General features: G+C 33.0%; 1 protein-coding gene across 1 annotated transcript in view; it reads right to left on the bottom strand.

Annotated features, from left to right (window-relative positions):
* Positions 1–18,811, bottom strand: part of LOC145332548 (uncharacterized) — a 186,734-nt gene that overhangs the window by 55,671 nt on the left and 112,252 nt on the right. The window contains exons 9-11 of the mRNA XM_080177550.1: positions 17,961–18,017; positions 12,055–12,116; positions 5,095–5,176 (exon numbers count right to left, since the gene is read on the bottom strand). Of these exons, the coding sequence (XP_080033676.1) occupies positions 5,095–5,176; positions 12,055–12,116; positions 17,961–18,017 (201 nt within the window). The remainder of the gene's footprint in view (positions 1–5,094; positions 5,177–12,054; positions 12,117–17,960; positions 18,018–18,811) is intronic.

The raw sequence follows: 18,811 nt of genomic DNA on the forward strand, positions 1-18,811 counted from the left end.
AATCAGATCAATCGGATGATTAGATCACATAAAAATTTGTTGTTAAAAAAGTAAAAAAAAATCAACATGTTTAAAATGGACGTACGGACATTTTGGTAATGATCATAGAGTTGCTACGCTTTCTAAATCGTAAACTACTAAAGGAATCACCATGCAAAATTTGAAATCGATAGGACAATTCAATCATGCCTTAATTAACGAAAAAAGCTATCCGGTACGGACGGACGTACGGACGGACGTACGGACGGACCGACCCTAATTATAGAAAAGTTTCGCTTTTAAAAATACTCTAAACTTTACTTTTTAAAAGTGTATTAAATCTATAGTAGAAATACGATTTTTATCAAACATATCTTTTGGCCTACTAACATATTTCTATATTTATTATTACTTACCTGTTGGTAGCTGTATTATTCTTGGTTACTAGAGATTCCCCTTAATAACAAATAATGTGGACGAATTGTTTCTACACTGTGTTGCTATTGGTTAAATTAAGGTATTTGTCATCTAGACGTTTTATATCTCTTATTACCCACCTGTATTTGATGGCTGTATTATTCTTGGTGACTAGAGATCCCACTTTTCAACCAATAATGTGGACGAATTGTTTCTACACTGTGCTACTATTGGTTAAATTAACCCATTAGTGCCGAACTTCCCCCCTGTCGTCAGAATCGCTTCAAATTTTAAACACAGCTTCCTTAAGGGATTGTAAGACATTTGTATTTTTAGATTTTTTGATTTGTGGCATACCAAAGAAGTTTTTTTTTTGCGTCGTTTCCGACGCATTCGGACTAATCATTTTACCCATGCGTCTATTATGTACCATATCGGACTAATCATCTTAGGCTTTTACTGTATAATCTATTAGTTGCTTCGCCCCTAACCTCTAGGGTGGGTGGGGAATGTCAGAAAAATAGCATAAAGCCATCCCAAGATATTTATAAAGCTTTCCTGATAAGTAAAACCAATTCAGACCCGAAATTTCTATAATCTTTAGCTTCAGACAAAAATCTTACTACTTTATAGTATGGAACACTATACTAGCAGCGGTTACGCCCCTAGAGGCATTAAGGGACCCTTGGGTTGGGGGGGAGTCAAACACCCTCTTTTAATTACAGTTTTTAGAGAAAAATTTATAAAAAATTTTGAGAGGGGTTTATTATTTTCTAGGGGTGATTTCTCCTAGGGCGGTTGTGGTACTCTCCCCGAAAATATTTATAAACCTTACCAGGTCCTATGAGAAGCTACCATGTAAAGGAGAACAATATCGGTTCAGTGGTTAGTGAGATCCCTTTGTACACACAGACACATATATATAGAATGTATATCCTGTTACTTTATTTTAAGGATGTACATAACACAGATACTTTACAATCAGTGTCTGTCTGTACGTCCATTCGTCTGCATAAAACAATTCAGAATATAATTATTTGGTACTAGTAGCTACGCCCCTAGAGGCCTTTAGGGGCACTTGAGATGGGGAGAGGTCATTGAATTCAACAACAATATTTTTTTTTTAGATTTAAAAAGAATTAATTTAATTAAGTTAATTCTATTTTTTTTGTGTTGGGGATTTCTCTTTGGGGTTTTTTTAAGGGGCGATTTCTCTTTGGAGGGTGGTGATACTATCCCCCAAAATAATTATAAACCTTACCAGGTTCTATGAGAAGCTACCATGTAAAGGAGAACCATATCGGTTCAGTGGTTAGTGAGATCCCTTAGTACACACAGACACATGTAGAATATATATCCTGTTACTTTATTATAAGGATACATCACACAGATACTCTACAATCAGTGTCTGTCTGTACGTCCATTCGTCTGTATAAAACAATTCAGAATATAATTATTTGGTACCAATGGCTACGCCTCTAGAGGCCTTTAGGGGCACTTGAGATGGGGAGAGGTCATTGAATTCAACAACAATGTTTTTTTATTTTAGATTTAAAAAGAATTAATTTCATGTAGTTTATTCTATTTTTTCTTGTGTTGGGTTTTTTTTAAGGGGCGATTTCTCTTTGGAGGGTGGAGGTAACCTCCCAAAAAATAGTTAGTTATAAACAGGGTTCGGAAGCCTCACCTAAGCCGCGCATAAGCCTCAGTTTTAAACCTGCTTGTGAGCAGAAAAAAAATTTCAGAAAGAAGGATTGTCTGCTAAAGAGCCGTTTTATACATCCAGCTGAATTTTATTGTGATAAAATCACGATTTCACTGAGGCTTACACGCGGCTTACGTGAGGCTTCCGATCCCTGGTTATAAACCTTCCCAGGACCTATGAGAAGCTACAAAGTAAAAAAAGAAGCATATCAGTTAAGCAGATACACAGAGAGATATCCTTTCACTCTATTACAATGCTTTAGCTAAGAAATATGATTTTGTCGACAATTATATTGAACAACCCAATACATGACAAACCCTCGCCCCCCCTCCCAGCCCCTGTTAGTCCCCAAAGTTTTATAATAACTTTTTCTTATTTGTTGTCTTGCTAACTTTGGGGAATTGTATTTGTATTTTGATTGGTTGGTTTATTAAGTTAAGTGTCCAAATGTTTCAACCACTAAATGTAATCTACAGAAAGATTTTATGGTATAATAGCCCTGAGTAAGTACATCAATTTATCGGCCATTGACTTATTACTTTAGATCCCTAACAAATACATTTCTTAGTTGTAGTGTAGTTGTTAATTAATTGGATGCAATTGTGTATATACAGACGGACGTATATACAGACAGACCATAATTGTAGAGTATCTGCGCTATTTTCATGAATCCCTTAACAGCAGGGCTGCAATAAAAATTACAGAAGTATAAACATATTTACAGTCTTTAATTGGCTGTAATTTTGATATATAGACAGACATACATACATTCCCTAGTTGTAAGGTAGCTATTATTTATTTGGATGCAATTATGGAAATACAGACAGGTGGACGCACAGACAGACCCTAGTTGTAGATTATCTGCGCTACTATTTTTATATCCTTAAAATAAAGTAACAGGTTATTGTATGTCTTTGTGTGTGTACCAAAGGACCTTGCTAACCACTGAACCTAAATGGTGCTCCGTTACATGGTAGCTTCTACTAGGTCCTGGTAAGGTTTATAGATATTTTGAAGGAGGGTACCACCACCATCCCGAGAGAAATCACCCCTAGAAAATAAAAAAAACAAAATTTAAAAAAAAACTTGTTCTTTAAAAAATTGTCATTGAAAGAGGGGATTTGACTCCACCCGCAACCTAAGGGCCCCTAGATGCCTCTAGGGGCGTAGCCGCTGCTTGTATTGTATTCCATACTAAAAAGTAGTAAGGTTTTTTTGTCTCAAGCCAAAGATTACAGAAATTGCGGGTCTGAATTGGTTTTACTTATCAGAGAAGCTTTATAAACACCTTGGGATGGTTTTGTGCTATTTTCCTGACATCCCCCACCCACCCTAGAGGTTAGGGGCGAAGCAACTAGCAGATTATAGGAGATTATACAGTAAAATTCTAAAATGATTAGTCCTATAAGGTCAAAAAGGACGCAATGGCTAAAATGATTAGTCCGAATGCGTCCAATACGACGCACAACAAATTATCAAAAAAAAGTATGTAAACTAACTAAAATTAAAGAAAACTTAGCAGAAACTAAAAATATAATATAAATGCTATAATTAATTATAAATAAGTATGTTTTAATTCATTAATAGAAAAAAGTTAGACCTGGTGTGGAAATTTTTTCCTATTTTTTCCACCTCTGCCATGAAAATATGATTTCATCTGGTCATCGAATTAAGTGAGAGCCCAAGCAATGTAGAGGACAAAACTTGAAGCTCTATTCAGTTATTTACAAACATTTAAAAAGGACAGCACAAAAAAATAGAGTGATAGTATAGGTTGTATAGGTTTGAATTTGTGCGTCGTTTAAGACCCTATTGTCATTAATGGGTTAAGAGATTAATTATCTAGACTTTCTATATGTATTATTCTTGGTAACTAGAGATCTCACTTAACTAATAATGTATATAGATATTACCTACACTGCTTTCGTATTGGTTAAATTAAGGGATTGATCATCTAGACTTTCTATATTTATTATTATTTACCTGTATTTGATAGCTGCTTTATTCTTGGTGACTAGAGATCCCACTTTTCAACCAATAATGTGGACGACTGTGTTTCTACACTGTGTTTCTATTGGTTAAATTAAGAGATTGATTATCTAGACTTTTTATATCTATTATTACTTACCTGTATTTGGTAGCTTTATTATTCTTGGTGACTAGAGATCCCACTTTTCAACCAATAATGTGGACGAATTGTTTCTACACTGTGCTACTATTAGTTAAAGTAAGGGATTGATCATCTAGACGTTTTATATCTCTTATTACTCACCTGTATTTAATAGATGTATTATTCTTGGTGACTAGAGATACCACTTTTCAACCAATAATGTTGACGAATTGTTTCTACAATGTGTTTCTATTGGTTAAATTAAGGGATTGATTATCTAGACTTTCTATATTTATTATTACTTACCTGTATTTGGTAGCTGTATTATTCTTGGTGACTAGAGATCCCACTTTTCAACCAATAATGTGGACGAATTGTTCCTACACTGTGCTACTATTGGTTAAATGAAAGGATTCATCTAGACGTTCTATATTTATTATTACTCACCTGTATTTGATAGCTGTATTATTCTTGGTAACCAGAAATCCTACTTTTCAACCAATAATGTGGACGAATTTTTCCTACACTGTGCTACTATTGGTTAAATTAAGGGATTGATTATCTAGACTTTCTATATCTATTATTACTTACCTGTATTTGGTAGCTTTATTATTCTTGGTGACTAGAGATCCCACTTTTCAACAAATAATGTGGACGAATTGTTTCTACACTGTGTTTCTATTGGTTAAAGTAAGGGATTGATCATCTAGACGTTTTATATCTCTTATTACTCACCTGTATTTAATAGATGTATTATTCTTGGTGACTAGAGATACCACTTTTCAACCAATAATGTGGACGAATTTTTTCTACACTGTGTTTCTATTGGTTAAATTAAGGGATTTGTCATCTAGACGTTTTATATCTCTTATTACTCACGTACCTGTATTTGATGGCTGTATTATTCTTGGTAACCAGAGATCCAACGGGTATTTCTGGAGATCCACAATCTGGCTTTGTCTTGTCTAAAATAAAACAATAATGACAACTTCCATAAGAAGTGAACTACAAAAATTAGAGCAGAATGTTCAGGGTAAGAATTATCTATAATACAAAGTAGAACGATGTCTGTCTGTCCGTCTGTCCGTCTGTCTGTCCCTTAAGATCTCGGTAACCACTGAACCGATTGGATTCTACTCTTCAGGGTATATACCTATTGGTCCTGCGGTGGTTTTAAGCTATTTTCTTGGGGGGTGGGACACCCCCAACCCCCCCAAAAACAACCCCCCCCCATTTTTTTTTTTTTTTTTTTTTTTTTTACAAATTTTATGAATTTTACGAATTTTACGAATTTTACGAAATTTACGAATTTTACGAATTTTGCGAATTTAATCGCAAAATGTTTTCCTGCTGGGTAGGTGCGAAAATTTGTGATCCGTTCTGCTGGGTAAGTAATAGAAGATGTAATTATACCTCTTGGGGCAAAGCCCCTAGAGGCTAGGGGCGAAGCCACTAGTGAATTATAAGGATACTAGCGGCTTCGCCCCTAGCCTCTAGGCGCTTTGCCTCAAGAGATGATAAAAAAAAGTTAAGGAGAAATTTGTAAAAAAAATAAGGACCAAGGAAATCTTCTACAAAAAAAAGGACTAAAGATATCTCATACAAAAAAAAATAAAAAATGGGGGAGGGATTTTTTTGTTTTTTTGGGGGTTGAAAATAGCCTAAAACCACCACAGGACCAGTAGGTATATTCCCTGAAGAGTTGAATCCGATCGGTTCAGTGGTTACCGAGATCTTAAGCTTCAGACGGACGGACAGACATCAAGCTACTTTGTATTATAGATAAGAATACTAAATAGAATAATGTTAAACAAGAAAACATTATGAAGAAGTATATATATTTGTCTTTTGTATCATGACTGACGGACCAACGGACCAAGTAAATTAAATACTGCTATATATGCTTATTATGAAAGAGGTATCAGCAATTTAAATTAAATAGCAGCCAAGACAATCACATTTGTCAAAAAGCGTCAAAATTGACGGACGAACAGACAAAGTAAATTATAAAGTACCTTTGCTAATAAAAATGCATTAAATAACTGGCAAAATAAACATAGGTAAATATTTAAAATTACAATCAAATACCTTTAAAATATAATAAATTTTTAGCTTTAACATAAAATCAATTCAATTTGTGTAATATTTTGAAATACTTGCAAAACTACCAAAAATAAGTAATATCCTACTATACAAAGAAGTAGGCTTTTTTGTTTGTAACGAAGGATCTTGCTAACCGCTGAATCGATATGGTTCTCCTTTACAGTGAAGATAATTATAGGTTTTTAAATAGTTTTAGGATATCTTATTTTTATAAATAACTCTTGGTGTGGTTTAAGGCGGATTTTCTACCCTACCATATCCCTTCGAATTTAATGCGATGATAACGTCTTTAAAAACTTAATTATCGAATAAATTCTTGGGCGATTTGAGAATGATAAAAATTTATGATTTGCGCCTGTTTTGAGCCAAGGTATTACCCCAACTCAAACTATCTATGTCATACATCTGCCAGAGAATAACTCTTTCTAACATTTTTAGTTTTGAGATGGCGTTGAGCTGCGACTCGAACCTATAACCTACTATACGTTAAATGCTACAGTCGCGGGTTTTTCTTAAATGTATACTCTGTTAGACTTCAGTTTTGCTATTAACATAAAATCGTTGTTTTCAGCACTAACCCTTCTACAAAGTGTGTATAATATGCCACGAAATCGGAGCTCTAGCTTCCATTTTATAGCTCAATAAAATACCAAAACTAGCAATAGATGGATTTTTCATATGGAGTGCATTTTTATACTCACTTGGTGTTCTGTAAGGCTTAGAATTAACATTTTTTTAAAAGCGAAGCTTTTGTAATTCTAGGATAGGTCCGTAACAGAAGGATCTGTTCGTTTCTATAGGCATGCTTTAATTGACTACCAATTTAAAACTTTGAATGATGATTTTAAAAAACTTTTCAATAGCATAATTCTTGTATGGATCATTCTTTTATGATTTTGTCTTCTTTATGTAGATTTTAGCTTCACCTAGGTACCGAGGATATTATTTTTTTCTGTAATTTTAAGTCCTAAATTGGGTTTAGGCAAACTTTATTGCCCCAGTTAATACATAGCCTTTAAGTTCTAAAGGCGAAGTTGATATTTTGTTCAATTAATCTCTGATTTCTTGTTGGTATGGAAGTAAGTATCCTTGTTTAATCCATGTACATGAAAACTAGGCTATCGTTCTATCAATCATTTGTGCAACTTTTAATCTTTTAACATGGCTGTTTAACTATCTACCTTTTTACAATTTCGGTTTAGAGGTTTCTGTTTATAATTAGGCTGACTCGCTCTTAACCTCTGGGTAATGTGGAGGAGGTCAGAAAAAAAGCCTAAAACCACCACAAGACATTTATAAAGCTTCCAATTAAATTACACCCATATAGACCAGCATTTTTTGAGATCTTTAGCTCTTGACAAAAAAATATTATTTCTTAATTAGTTAACTCTAATTTGCCAGATTTACTCAACTCTGATTGGTCAGAATTGATCAACTCTAATTGGTCAGCTTTACACAACTCCGATTGGGCAGCTTTACTTAACACTGATTGGTCAGAATTAATCAAATATTTTTATTTTTCTTAAACTAACGTTACTACATAAAATTTTTATATGCTATAGTTTTCTTGTATATGTAATTTTTAAGAATCTTTGCTTTTTTCAGGACGTAATAATCTTTTTTTTCAATGTTTGGTCGTTTTGTGGGACTTCTCCACTTATAAAAGAATTGGTGTCCAATTATTTTGATGAAAGCAAAAACATTTCCAATTTTGTCTGCTTTTCCATCCATGCCTTACTCAACAATCAGGGAGGTAGGGGCAGTAAAATCTATTTTTTTCTAGTTTCCAAAGTTTCATAAATACAATAATCTCATTTATTAGTTTAAAATCTTTACCAACAAGGATGACAACATCCATAAAAGTGAAGCTCTGAAATTGAAGGACAAACGAACATTAGAGTGTAGAGTGTCAGAACTGAATAAGCAGATTATTATTGCATAAGTATAAACAAAATTGTAAGTAAATTTAATGCAAAACTGCATAAATACATAATACTATTTAAGGACATACTTATATTTTTAGGACTTAATCATAGAGATGCTTCGCTTATAACAATGTACCTTGTTGTAATAGAAATCAGAATTCCAAAAATCAGATGAATCGGATAATTTTAACATACAAAAATTTGATGTAAAAAATCAACATGTTTAAAATGGACATACGGAAATTTTTGTATGACTGTAGAGTTGCTACGCTTTCTAAATAGTACCTAGCTACTACAGAAATAACCATGCAAAGTTTGATATCGATAGGATAATTCTAACATGCCTATTAGCGAAAAGAACTAACCGTGACAGACTGACAGACGGACGGACCGACTCTAATTATAGAAAAGCTTCGCTTTTAACAATAATACCAATGCGCAAAAGTTGTGATTTGTCTATCATATGTCCATACATCAATTCATTTGTTATTGTCTTATTCCTTATATCCCTGTCTGTTCTGCTCATAGTATAACCTTCAATCTAACAGGGATAAGAATTCAAAGCAATGACAAATATATCTGTAAGTAGCGCAGCAATAAGAATAATATAAAACTAGTGGCTGCACCTCTACTATATAGATGATCTTTTTTTGAGAATTAAAATAGCTCATAATCATCCCAAGACTTAAAGACACAACCCAATCTGTCCCGATTTTGTATCACTTTGAAAAGTGCGATTCCAGTTACGTCAAATACGTTTCGGGAAAGAAAAAGGGAAGGGGGGAAGAAAATTTCTTCAAAAGAGATGGGAGAAAAGGGAAGAGATTTTCTTTCCCCCTTCCCTTTTTATATGACGACACAGGAATCGCACTTTTCAAAATTGATACAAAAACGGGACAGATTGGGTTGTGTCGACTTAAATCTTACAATAAAATAGCATAAAACTACTCTAAGAGCTAGGTGAAGGTTCCCTACATTGGAGAACTCAATTAATTCAATAGTTCTAAAAGTTTAGACCTCTTTGTTTATAGTAAGGATCTCGCTAACCACTGAACCGATATGGTTCTCCTGAATGGTGAAGCTTTTTATAGGTCCAGAGATGTTTTTTTTACTATTTGGGGGATGGTATTTTCAGCATCCCAAGAGAAATCGCACCAGGAAAAATCACCCACCTCCCCTGGAAATAGTAACAAACAGTCAGACACAATTTGAAAGTTTTAAATATGTATTTGTATCCCTCCCCTCGGTTAAAACTTTCCTGATAGAAGAAAACTTAACCAATAACACATAAGAAAACGCTTTCATGATTTCTTTATACGATAGTAACACATCTACTCTATGATTGGGTAAATTAATTTAATTAAAATCAGCATAAAATCTTTTTCTCGTATTCATTCGAATCCGGTGGATAAGAACCGGTTCTCATCCATACGAAAAAACTATGTCTAGCATCGTATTATATCCAGCTTTCTACGAATATAAAAATGTACAATCATTAGATTAAAACCAGTTTTTTTAGCCCATGCCTTCGGCACCTTGGGGTTAAAAAACTGGTTTTAATCTTATAATTGTACATTCTATATCCGCGGAAAGCTGTTTATAATACGATGCGAGAAATAACTATTCTCTGTTTCTCTTAGGTTTATTCATGGTTTATTTTCATAATATTGAAATCAGCTGAAAGGTCATATCATTAAAAAATAAAGATGATCAGATGGACAAATATATATGGATTATTTCAATAGAAGCTGCACTATTAACATTTAATAGAATACAAATATTTACAACCAGTGTTATTGTATGTAGAAATATGGCACTTAACTCTAAATATCAAATCTTCAATGTAAACATGTCCTTAGCCTACATTTATATCAATTCTTATCAGGGTAGTAAGGGTAATAAGGGGATTCAAAAAATTTATAAACATTTTCTTTCATTTGTTTAAAACTTTGGGTGTCGATTGAGTTCTCTATTTGGCGAACCTTAACATAGTTCTTGAAATGGGGTTAGGAAATATATGGCTTCCAAACCGATAAATATCCGCTGGATTAGAATCGGTTCTCAGCCGTACAAAAAATTTATCATATTGAATTCAGGATTATATTTTTACAAGCACTTTGATTTTAACAAAGCATTTGATACAATACATTATTTTGGTATTTTCTTGAACATTCTCCTAGATCCCCGTTGCTAGATTTAGGTGGATTTTAAACATAAATATAATGTTTAATCCTTTTGTATAAGGTTGTAAAGCTTGTCTGAAGTTTAAGATCTTCATAAAAACTGAACCGATTGCATTCTCCATCTTGGGGAATATTCACATAGGTCATGTTAAGGTTTTAAGCCTTTTAGGCCATTCTATTTTCAGGTTTAAGTATTGGGGGGGGGGGGGGGGGGGGGGGGAAGTTAATGCCATTTTCTAGAACCTTTATGCCTTTTCTAATACAGTGCCCATATAGTTTATGGGCGTAGCAGCTAGTGTTAAAATATTGTTTAATTATTTAAACATAATATTTTATTAGGAATTTAAAAAACCTAAAAAAATGGTTTAAAATAGGTTAGGTTATGTTAAGTTTCCACTCCTGCGTTAGTTCACTCCGACGTTTGGAACTCCTGCGTTTGTCCTAGGACCCTTTTTTCATTAACTCCTACCCCCCCCCCCCCCATTGTTTTACATAGGAAGGTGTCATTTGGTGTACAATCCCACCCCACTCCCCAGTCAATGATTGAATAACAAAATAGGTTAAATGTGAACAACTCTCAATTGCAATGATTAAATGAATAGTTTCCTCCAAAGGCATAACTTGTAAACAATATCTGGTAAAGTTTCTATATAATTATTTTCAATTATACCACAATTATTCGGTGTGCCTTGAATTCCGTAGAATATTATGAACGCTATTTTTTACAATAATAAATCAAGCGATCCTAGCATTTAGAGGTTCTGTATTCTAAAGTAAAGGGCCAGAAAATAGCCTAAAACTATCCAAATGCTTAATTTTAATGGTAAAATTGTCTAAACCATGAACCTTAGACCTATGTGATGCTCCACCAAAAAGAAGAACTCAATCGGCCAGTGAGATCTTAAGAGACAAACAATAATACCTTACGGCTTTATATAAAGAGATCACAAATATGTGTTGATGACTAAAGTGATACAAATAGGGAGAGGAAGTTTGCGTTTACATGCGCGGAAATGAAGTTTCACCCACCAATTATTCAATTATTTAGGCTGAATACTTTCTATAGTTATGCTTTCATTTCATCTGTCTTTGTAATCTATTTGTGTTTACTTAAGATAAACGGCTGATTTTTAAAGTGAAGATTCCCCTAACCAATTACTATTTACTCATAGGTTTGCCTGTAATGCTTTAGAGGAAATAAAATTTTCATAGCAGTAATTTGTTTTTCTTTTGTTATTTTAGATAGAAGGCTGATTTTTGTGAAGATTTGGCGGACATTGCACATCAGATTTTTCTGTCGGCCTATAAATAATGCTCTGCCCTATTTCAAATATAGACTTATAGGACATACTGAACATTTACTCTATATCTCTATGTTTTTTAAATTATCTACATTGGACGTTAAATTAATGTATATTGTATACCCCTAACAATTATAAACTAAATTGCTCTTCCGTGCATCAAAATTAGAAAAATAGATTTGGAACAATCAGTTTGAACAAAACAATGAGAAATTTAAATGAATTAACCAAAGTTTTTAATATAATAAATGAGAAAACATTCTTATAAACTTTGAGTACTAGTATAATAGACAGTAAAATATCCCCACCCTCCCTGACAAATTTTACTTACTTTTATAGTCGAAGACCTCAACCTCACACAGTCCAAAATATTCCTGCTCTACTCTGTCATCCCTGAAAAATTAAAAATAATTAATCAAAATATAATGTAAAAGTAGTGTCATACCAAAGTTGTTAAATTGGTGAAAGACAATAAATAGTAAGGATAAAGGAAATGAAACTCATTATCATACACAGTTAGGAAAAAAGGGTTGGTTGTCTGGGTATTAGGTGAAAGACTTTATCCATGAGTAGATAAATTGGCTTTTAGTCCAAGATCAACTTAACCTAACGACGTAGATATCAAAAATACATTTTAATAGGTTCAGCAGCCTTATTTTATAACCTTTTTTAACAAACAAAAACTGCAAACAACCTTTCTTTGAATAATTAGTAGCCGGAAACCAGCTGATTTGTTTTTAAAATCTTCTTACATTTGAGGATTTTTGTTAGGATCGCAGCCAAAATGTTTTTTATTCTGTCTGGGTAATCAGACGAGCCGCAAATTGCAATTTTTTTCAACAGCTAGTTAGCTTTAAAAAGGCGGCTGCCAAACCATGGGTTATTTTATTTCAGTTTTCCATTATTGAGGTTAGAAATGTATCGAGGTAGAGTAGACACATAACTAAAATTACATTTATACATTAACTAGAAATACATTTTACAGACGTTAACTCTACACAAGAATGACTTTAAACCTAAAATAGCGAAGCGTTGAATGGTGCTTTGTCGTACTATACCTATATCCAGTGGCGTGCAGAGTATTTTGTCAAAGGGTTCACAAAGCCCAATTGAAATAAAAATTGAGAGGTGTACTTTTAGTGTCAAGGGGGAAGGATACACCTCCTTTTGTGTCCACCCAAAAACTAAAAGTCCAGAAAGCGTTCCTAAATTGGTAAATTTAAGTTTTAAGTGGATGTGACTTTTTTACCCTGACACCCCCCTTGGCTGTATTAGGAGTGTGTAAAGCCTTGACAAGGGGGTTATAGGGAATTTGACATTTAGGGGGCGAACCCACCCACCTTAATTTTCCATTGGGATAGATACACCCTTCTTCCGCCAACATATATCTTATTTCATCGTCAACAATGTAAATTTGGCTTATCTTCGTGCTAAAGTAAAAAGGAAAGAGGCAAAATAGCCCTTCTTATTGTGATCTATTCCTGTAACCATACGTTTTTAAACTTCCATTTCGTTAGCTGGACACATACAACCCAATTTATAGAAAATCTTCGGTTTGAAAAAAAAAATACTGGTTATTGAAAATCAATTGCCATCCCTTCCCAATTATTGAGGCTGACTGTTCAAAACATTGTTATATACAAAAGAATAGAAATTGAAGGAATTTAAGGGATGGGACAATGGACAACAAAAATAAAACTTCCTCAATCTTTATTTGTAAAAGACATCATAATTAAGCTAGATTATATTGGGAGGAATGAAAGGGTGTAAATTAATGCAACTGTACTCTCGTTCTTCTTATATCATTTTCCTAAGATGTTTTAGCAAAATTAGATGTTCAAAAATGATATTGAAATAATATCGTTCCTTTTCTAAATTATATTGTAGTTTACTATTCTATTTTCTCTGAATGATTAGCGGCTACGCACCTTTGGGAAGGGAATTTGCACCTCTCCCACTTTAATTTTAGTTTCAAAAGGAAAAGTTTTTTTTAGGGTTGGTGATTTCTTTTGGGAGGGTGGTGGTAACCTCACCCAAATTAGTTCCTAGGACCTATTAGAAGCTAGATAGTAAAGGAGAATCATTTTGGTTCAGTGGTTAACTAGATAATTCGGTACACACAGACATGCAGACAAACATCATGTTATATTAATTCAACTTTACTCAATTTTTTTATTAAGTCATAGCATTAAATAAATAAATATTTCTTATAAACTAAATTTTCTCTTTATATTTTGTGCTGTTTTTGCTTATTTGTAAAATAAATGTTTTTTTGCTTTTTGTAATAGTACCAAGAAATGCATTTTCCTGTGTTAAAAGTTAATAGGCAAGAAAAGAGAGGTGCAAGAATTACAACTACCATAAGTAGAGGAGCAATATTAATAATATGTGAATAAGCTTATTGAATTAAAAACACAAAAAAATAGACAGGTGGATTAAATAAATTGTATTGAAGATGCTCATTTTGTTTCGTAAATCTGTACATGAAATTTAAGAAGTATATCTTTAATTATAAACAAGAAATTAGTTTATTTTTATTTTAACCCAAATGGAGGGTGGAATAAACAAATGCTCCTTAGCTTTTTTGTTCAGTAAGCTATATTGCTAACCACTTAACAAATTGAGTTATCTGTTTTAGGGAAGCTTCACATAGGTCCAAGAATAAATTCAGGCTAATTATTATCCTAATTTAAATCTTGGTATATTTATAGGCTTTTTATATTCACACCCTACCCTTTTGATTTTCCATTTCTTGGATGGTTTTGAATGAATACGAAGCTCCTAGAGGCTTGGGGCGCAGCATAATCAGGATTTTAAGCACATGGTATTCGATTCATGTGTTTTTTTAATGTCATCTATCTTTAACAGAAGATATGAAAATCACGTATAAAGCCAAATTTGCATTAGTAAGTATAGATTGGCTTTGCTTGTAAAATATGAAGGAAAGAGGTTATGAGAACCCTCTCAGAAAAAGTACACAGTGTAAATTTTGGATGCATTGTTTTTTTTAAAAGAAACTATAGACTGCGCCACTAGCATCTATGAGCTCTGTATTCGAATATAGAGAGTGAGGAAAAAAACTTAATTCATAAAATAAATAGCCTAAACCAACCTAAATGAAACTTCGTTAATGTAAGGAATTAAATAAGTTCATTCCCAATGATGAAAAATAAAATTACCATATTAGTATTAAAAATTAATGGTATAAAAGGTTAAAAGCGTTTAGTTTGAATCATACAACAAGATTTGATAAAAGTATACAAAGAATTCAAAACAACGAAGTTAAGAACATGTGAAGAACTAGTACCTATATAATTTTTTTTAGTCCAGTATCCCCTCCCTCCCTGTGGGTGAACTGTAAAGAGGAAGAAATTGGAACATTCTTGGCCTTTGTTGCACTTTCAGAGTGAGAGGGATAAAGCAATATACAACCCTTTCAACCCTCTAAAAAAATACCAATATTTTACAGGTTGGGAGGGGACATTAGGCTGTTTATTACACTAGTCCCCAAAGTTTTATAACAACGTTTTCATATTCTTTGGCCTAGCGACATGGGGGCTTTTATAGAATGCTGATTAATTGGTTCATTAAATTAAGTGTCTTAACGTTTCAAATTAAATGTAATTTACAGAAGATGTAACTTTGAGTGTCATTATTAATAATGTACAGCAATTTATTAGTCATTGTCGCATCTTTATAGAGCCCTGAAGGTTTTATAATTGCACACATACAAATTAAATCAAATGTTAATTTAGAATTGATTGTCATATCTCTACAACCCTGGCTCTCACTGCACTCTTGGCTAAATTTCACCTTTTGTATCATATACAGAGAGGAAGGGACTGTTAATAATGCTTGTACCCAAAGTTTTATTAACGCACTAGCCGCTACGCCCCTAGAAGCCTCTAGGGGCAATTAAGGTAGAGGGGGAAAAGTCGACCTCATCCCATTTTAAATTTTAGTTTAAAAATAGTAAAAAAAATCTTTTTTTTATGGGGGGGGGGTGAAGACACCCTCCCAAAAAATAGTTAAAAACCTTCCCAGGACCTATAAGAAGCTTCACTGTAAAGGAGAACAATATCGTTTCAGCGGTTAGCGAGATCCTTCGGGACAGACAAAAAACGCTTACTACTTTATATAATAGGATAAAAACTTCAAGTACTTTTATTAAATCTCAAATTTTAAGCAATGTCAAAACTTTAGAATTAAAAATCTTAGCCAACATTACATAAGTGGTAAATTTGTATATCGACAATGGGAACATCAATTTATTATCCATTGGCTTATCCATTTAGGTCCCTGACAATCTCTGCTAAATTTCACCTTTTGTATCATAAGGATAGACTCAAATATTGCGATAGAGTTGGGGCGACATTTATTTTTATTTTTTTTTTTGTTAAAAATGGGTCATTTTTTCGCGTATTTTTCGTGAAGTTGTGTGATACAGTTTAGTCAAATGCGCTTATTAAGTTAAACTGCTCTTATTAATTACAGAATGTATTATATGACATGGTCAAAATCAATAACAGTTTGACTTAATAAGCGCATTTGATTAAGATCTCGGTAACCACTAAACTGAAGTTTTATATGGTTCCAATTTTATTTCATTGTGTAAATAATTTTTTTTTTTATAATTTTAGGCTATTTTTCCCCTACATACCCCTTCGAACACAGAGCCCCTAAAATTTGATTCTTACGGCACAGCTGCTAATGAAATAAATGAGTGACATATCTTATTCTGCTAAATATGCTATGTATTTTTTTATATGGAAAAAATTCTTGATGAACATAGATGAAATGTAGAAATGAACATTGCAATTCAATTATAATACGCAACAAAAATTGTACTTAATTTCCTGAGTTATGTAATAACTATCTTTTTATTAATGACATTTCAATTTAAAAATATTCGCGCGCAAAAATTAAGAAAATTGCATGAAATGAACCCTCTGATCAAAGCTTGAAGTTAAAAGTTATTATTGATTCCGGCTCTCAAAGTAAATTATACTTTTCTTTAAAGTTCTTTTCGAGCACTGAACACCTCCCCCCCTCCCCCCCTATTGTTTTTATAATTATTTTAATAAAGAGGAGTATTAATATTTTTACTTATGCATGACCACTGCGGGATTGAGTTTTGAACAAACAAATAAAAACATTCCCCCCCCCCCCCTCCTTGGTAGGGAGGGGGGTTTCTGTGCTTAACAAGATAATTAGTGGAAAAACGCCAACTAAATTAAATTTCTGCCTTATTAGGAATTGCAATTTAGACAGGCATCAACTATCTTTCTATCTTTGATGAGGAGTCAATTTAGGGTCTGATTTTGTACAGTACATAGGGGGTTTCTTGAGATTAATAGATTCTTTAAAAAAAATTTAGTAATATGAAAAAAATAAAGAAATTCTTAAGGCTAAATAAGTATTAAGCTGTTTTATCAGTATTTTAATATTAATTTTCCTTTATAACTTCAAAATTGAGTACATTATCAGTATATTGGATATTTGCCATCCATATACTATGTTTCAATCACGGCTTATAGACGCAGCTGCATTGAGCTGCGAAATTTAAGAACGCCTTAACCGCTAGCAGCTCGAACAAACTTTTTAGACTAACTACAGACACAGCCGCAGTTAATGAATGTTAAGCCAAATTCAACAAGCTGCCGTAGATAGACAAATCCAAAAAGTAACAGGATGTATATCTGTCTGTTTGTTTGTACCAAAGGATCTCGATGAACCAATATGCTTCTCCATTACAGGGTAGCTTCTCATAGGATTATAACTATTTTCGGGGAGTGTACAACCACTCTTCCAAGATAAATCGCCCCCCCCCCCCCCTGCTGCAAATCTCTATCAATCTATCTATCCATTAATTTTATTGGGCAAACTATATCTTTAAAAGTTGATAATGAAAGTTAGTTTGAGGCCAAACAATTTTGCAAAAGCAAATAATTGAAAATTAAAGAGTTCACAAGAAGATGTGCCAGAGAGAGAGAGGGGACATAGGGCTGTTTATTATACTAGTCCCCAAAGTTTTATAATAAATGTTTATTATTCGTTGGCTTAACAACTTCGGGGACTGTAGTGAATTTTGGTTGGTTGATTCCTTAAGTTGAGTATTCTTTAGAATAATTTTGTGTATAATCTTTGGGGATGTTCATCAATTCATCGGTTATTGTCGTATCCTTTTAGATACCTAAGAAATTGCAGTGAAATGGCACGCGAAGAAAAAAGCATTACCTGACATAAACAAATTGTCCAGAAAGTCCAAGCCCATCGTTACACAAAAACACAGATCTAAAACATAATTTCTTTAATGAATTTTAATTTAATGAAGACAAACACTTCCTCTCATTCGCTGGCCTAAAACTTTAGGTACTATATTGCAAGATTAAATCATTTTTTAAAGTTAGTATGTTTTTCAACCTATTTTAAACAAAATTACACTATTCTAAGACATGAAGATATATTTCGATTTTAGCAATCATTTTCAATTCATTTTGTCTAAAAAAATATAGGCATGAGACATTAGATAACAGCAAATATGATCAAAGATATTAAACATAAATTTATATAGAACAATGTCACAAATTATTTTGAATCTTAGGTATCACTATAGAATACAGATGACTACTGAAAAAGTTTGAAATAAAAGATTAAAACATTAGTTTTTTAAAACAGGAGGAGTAGGGAATAATTCTTGGCCTTGTTTGAGTTATGGGGCGGGGCATAGTTTTTATTAAAGGAATTTTTTTGATGGTTAGGAAATAGACGGAGTTTTGGATGGTGAGTTTGGTTGAAGGCGGAGACAGAAAAAAACTGGGAGGAGACAAAAAAGTGGGAGGAGTGGGGGGGGGGATTATGAAAAGGTTTTGAAGATTAAATCAACATTGGTCATAAAAAAAAGAAAATATAAACTGAAAGTATTAAATTAATGATTAAATTGGACGGTAACTTATACTCGTACCTAAAGTTTTCTGAATACGTTAGATTAAAACTTTGGGTATTAAATCAGCATTGCTTGTTTCAGACTAAGAGATTTCTTTATCATGATTTTGAATTGAACGCACTAAAACTTATCGTGAATTGTC

This window comes from Acartia tonsa, chromosome 11, assembly GCF_053477335.1.
Source record: "Acartia tonsa isolate MP-2025a chromosome 11, ASM5347733v1, whole genome shotgun sequence".
Lineage (NCBI taxonomy): Eukaryota > Metazoa > Arthropoda > Copepoda > Calanoida > Acartiidae > Acartia > Acartia tonsa.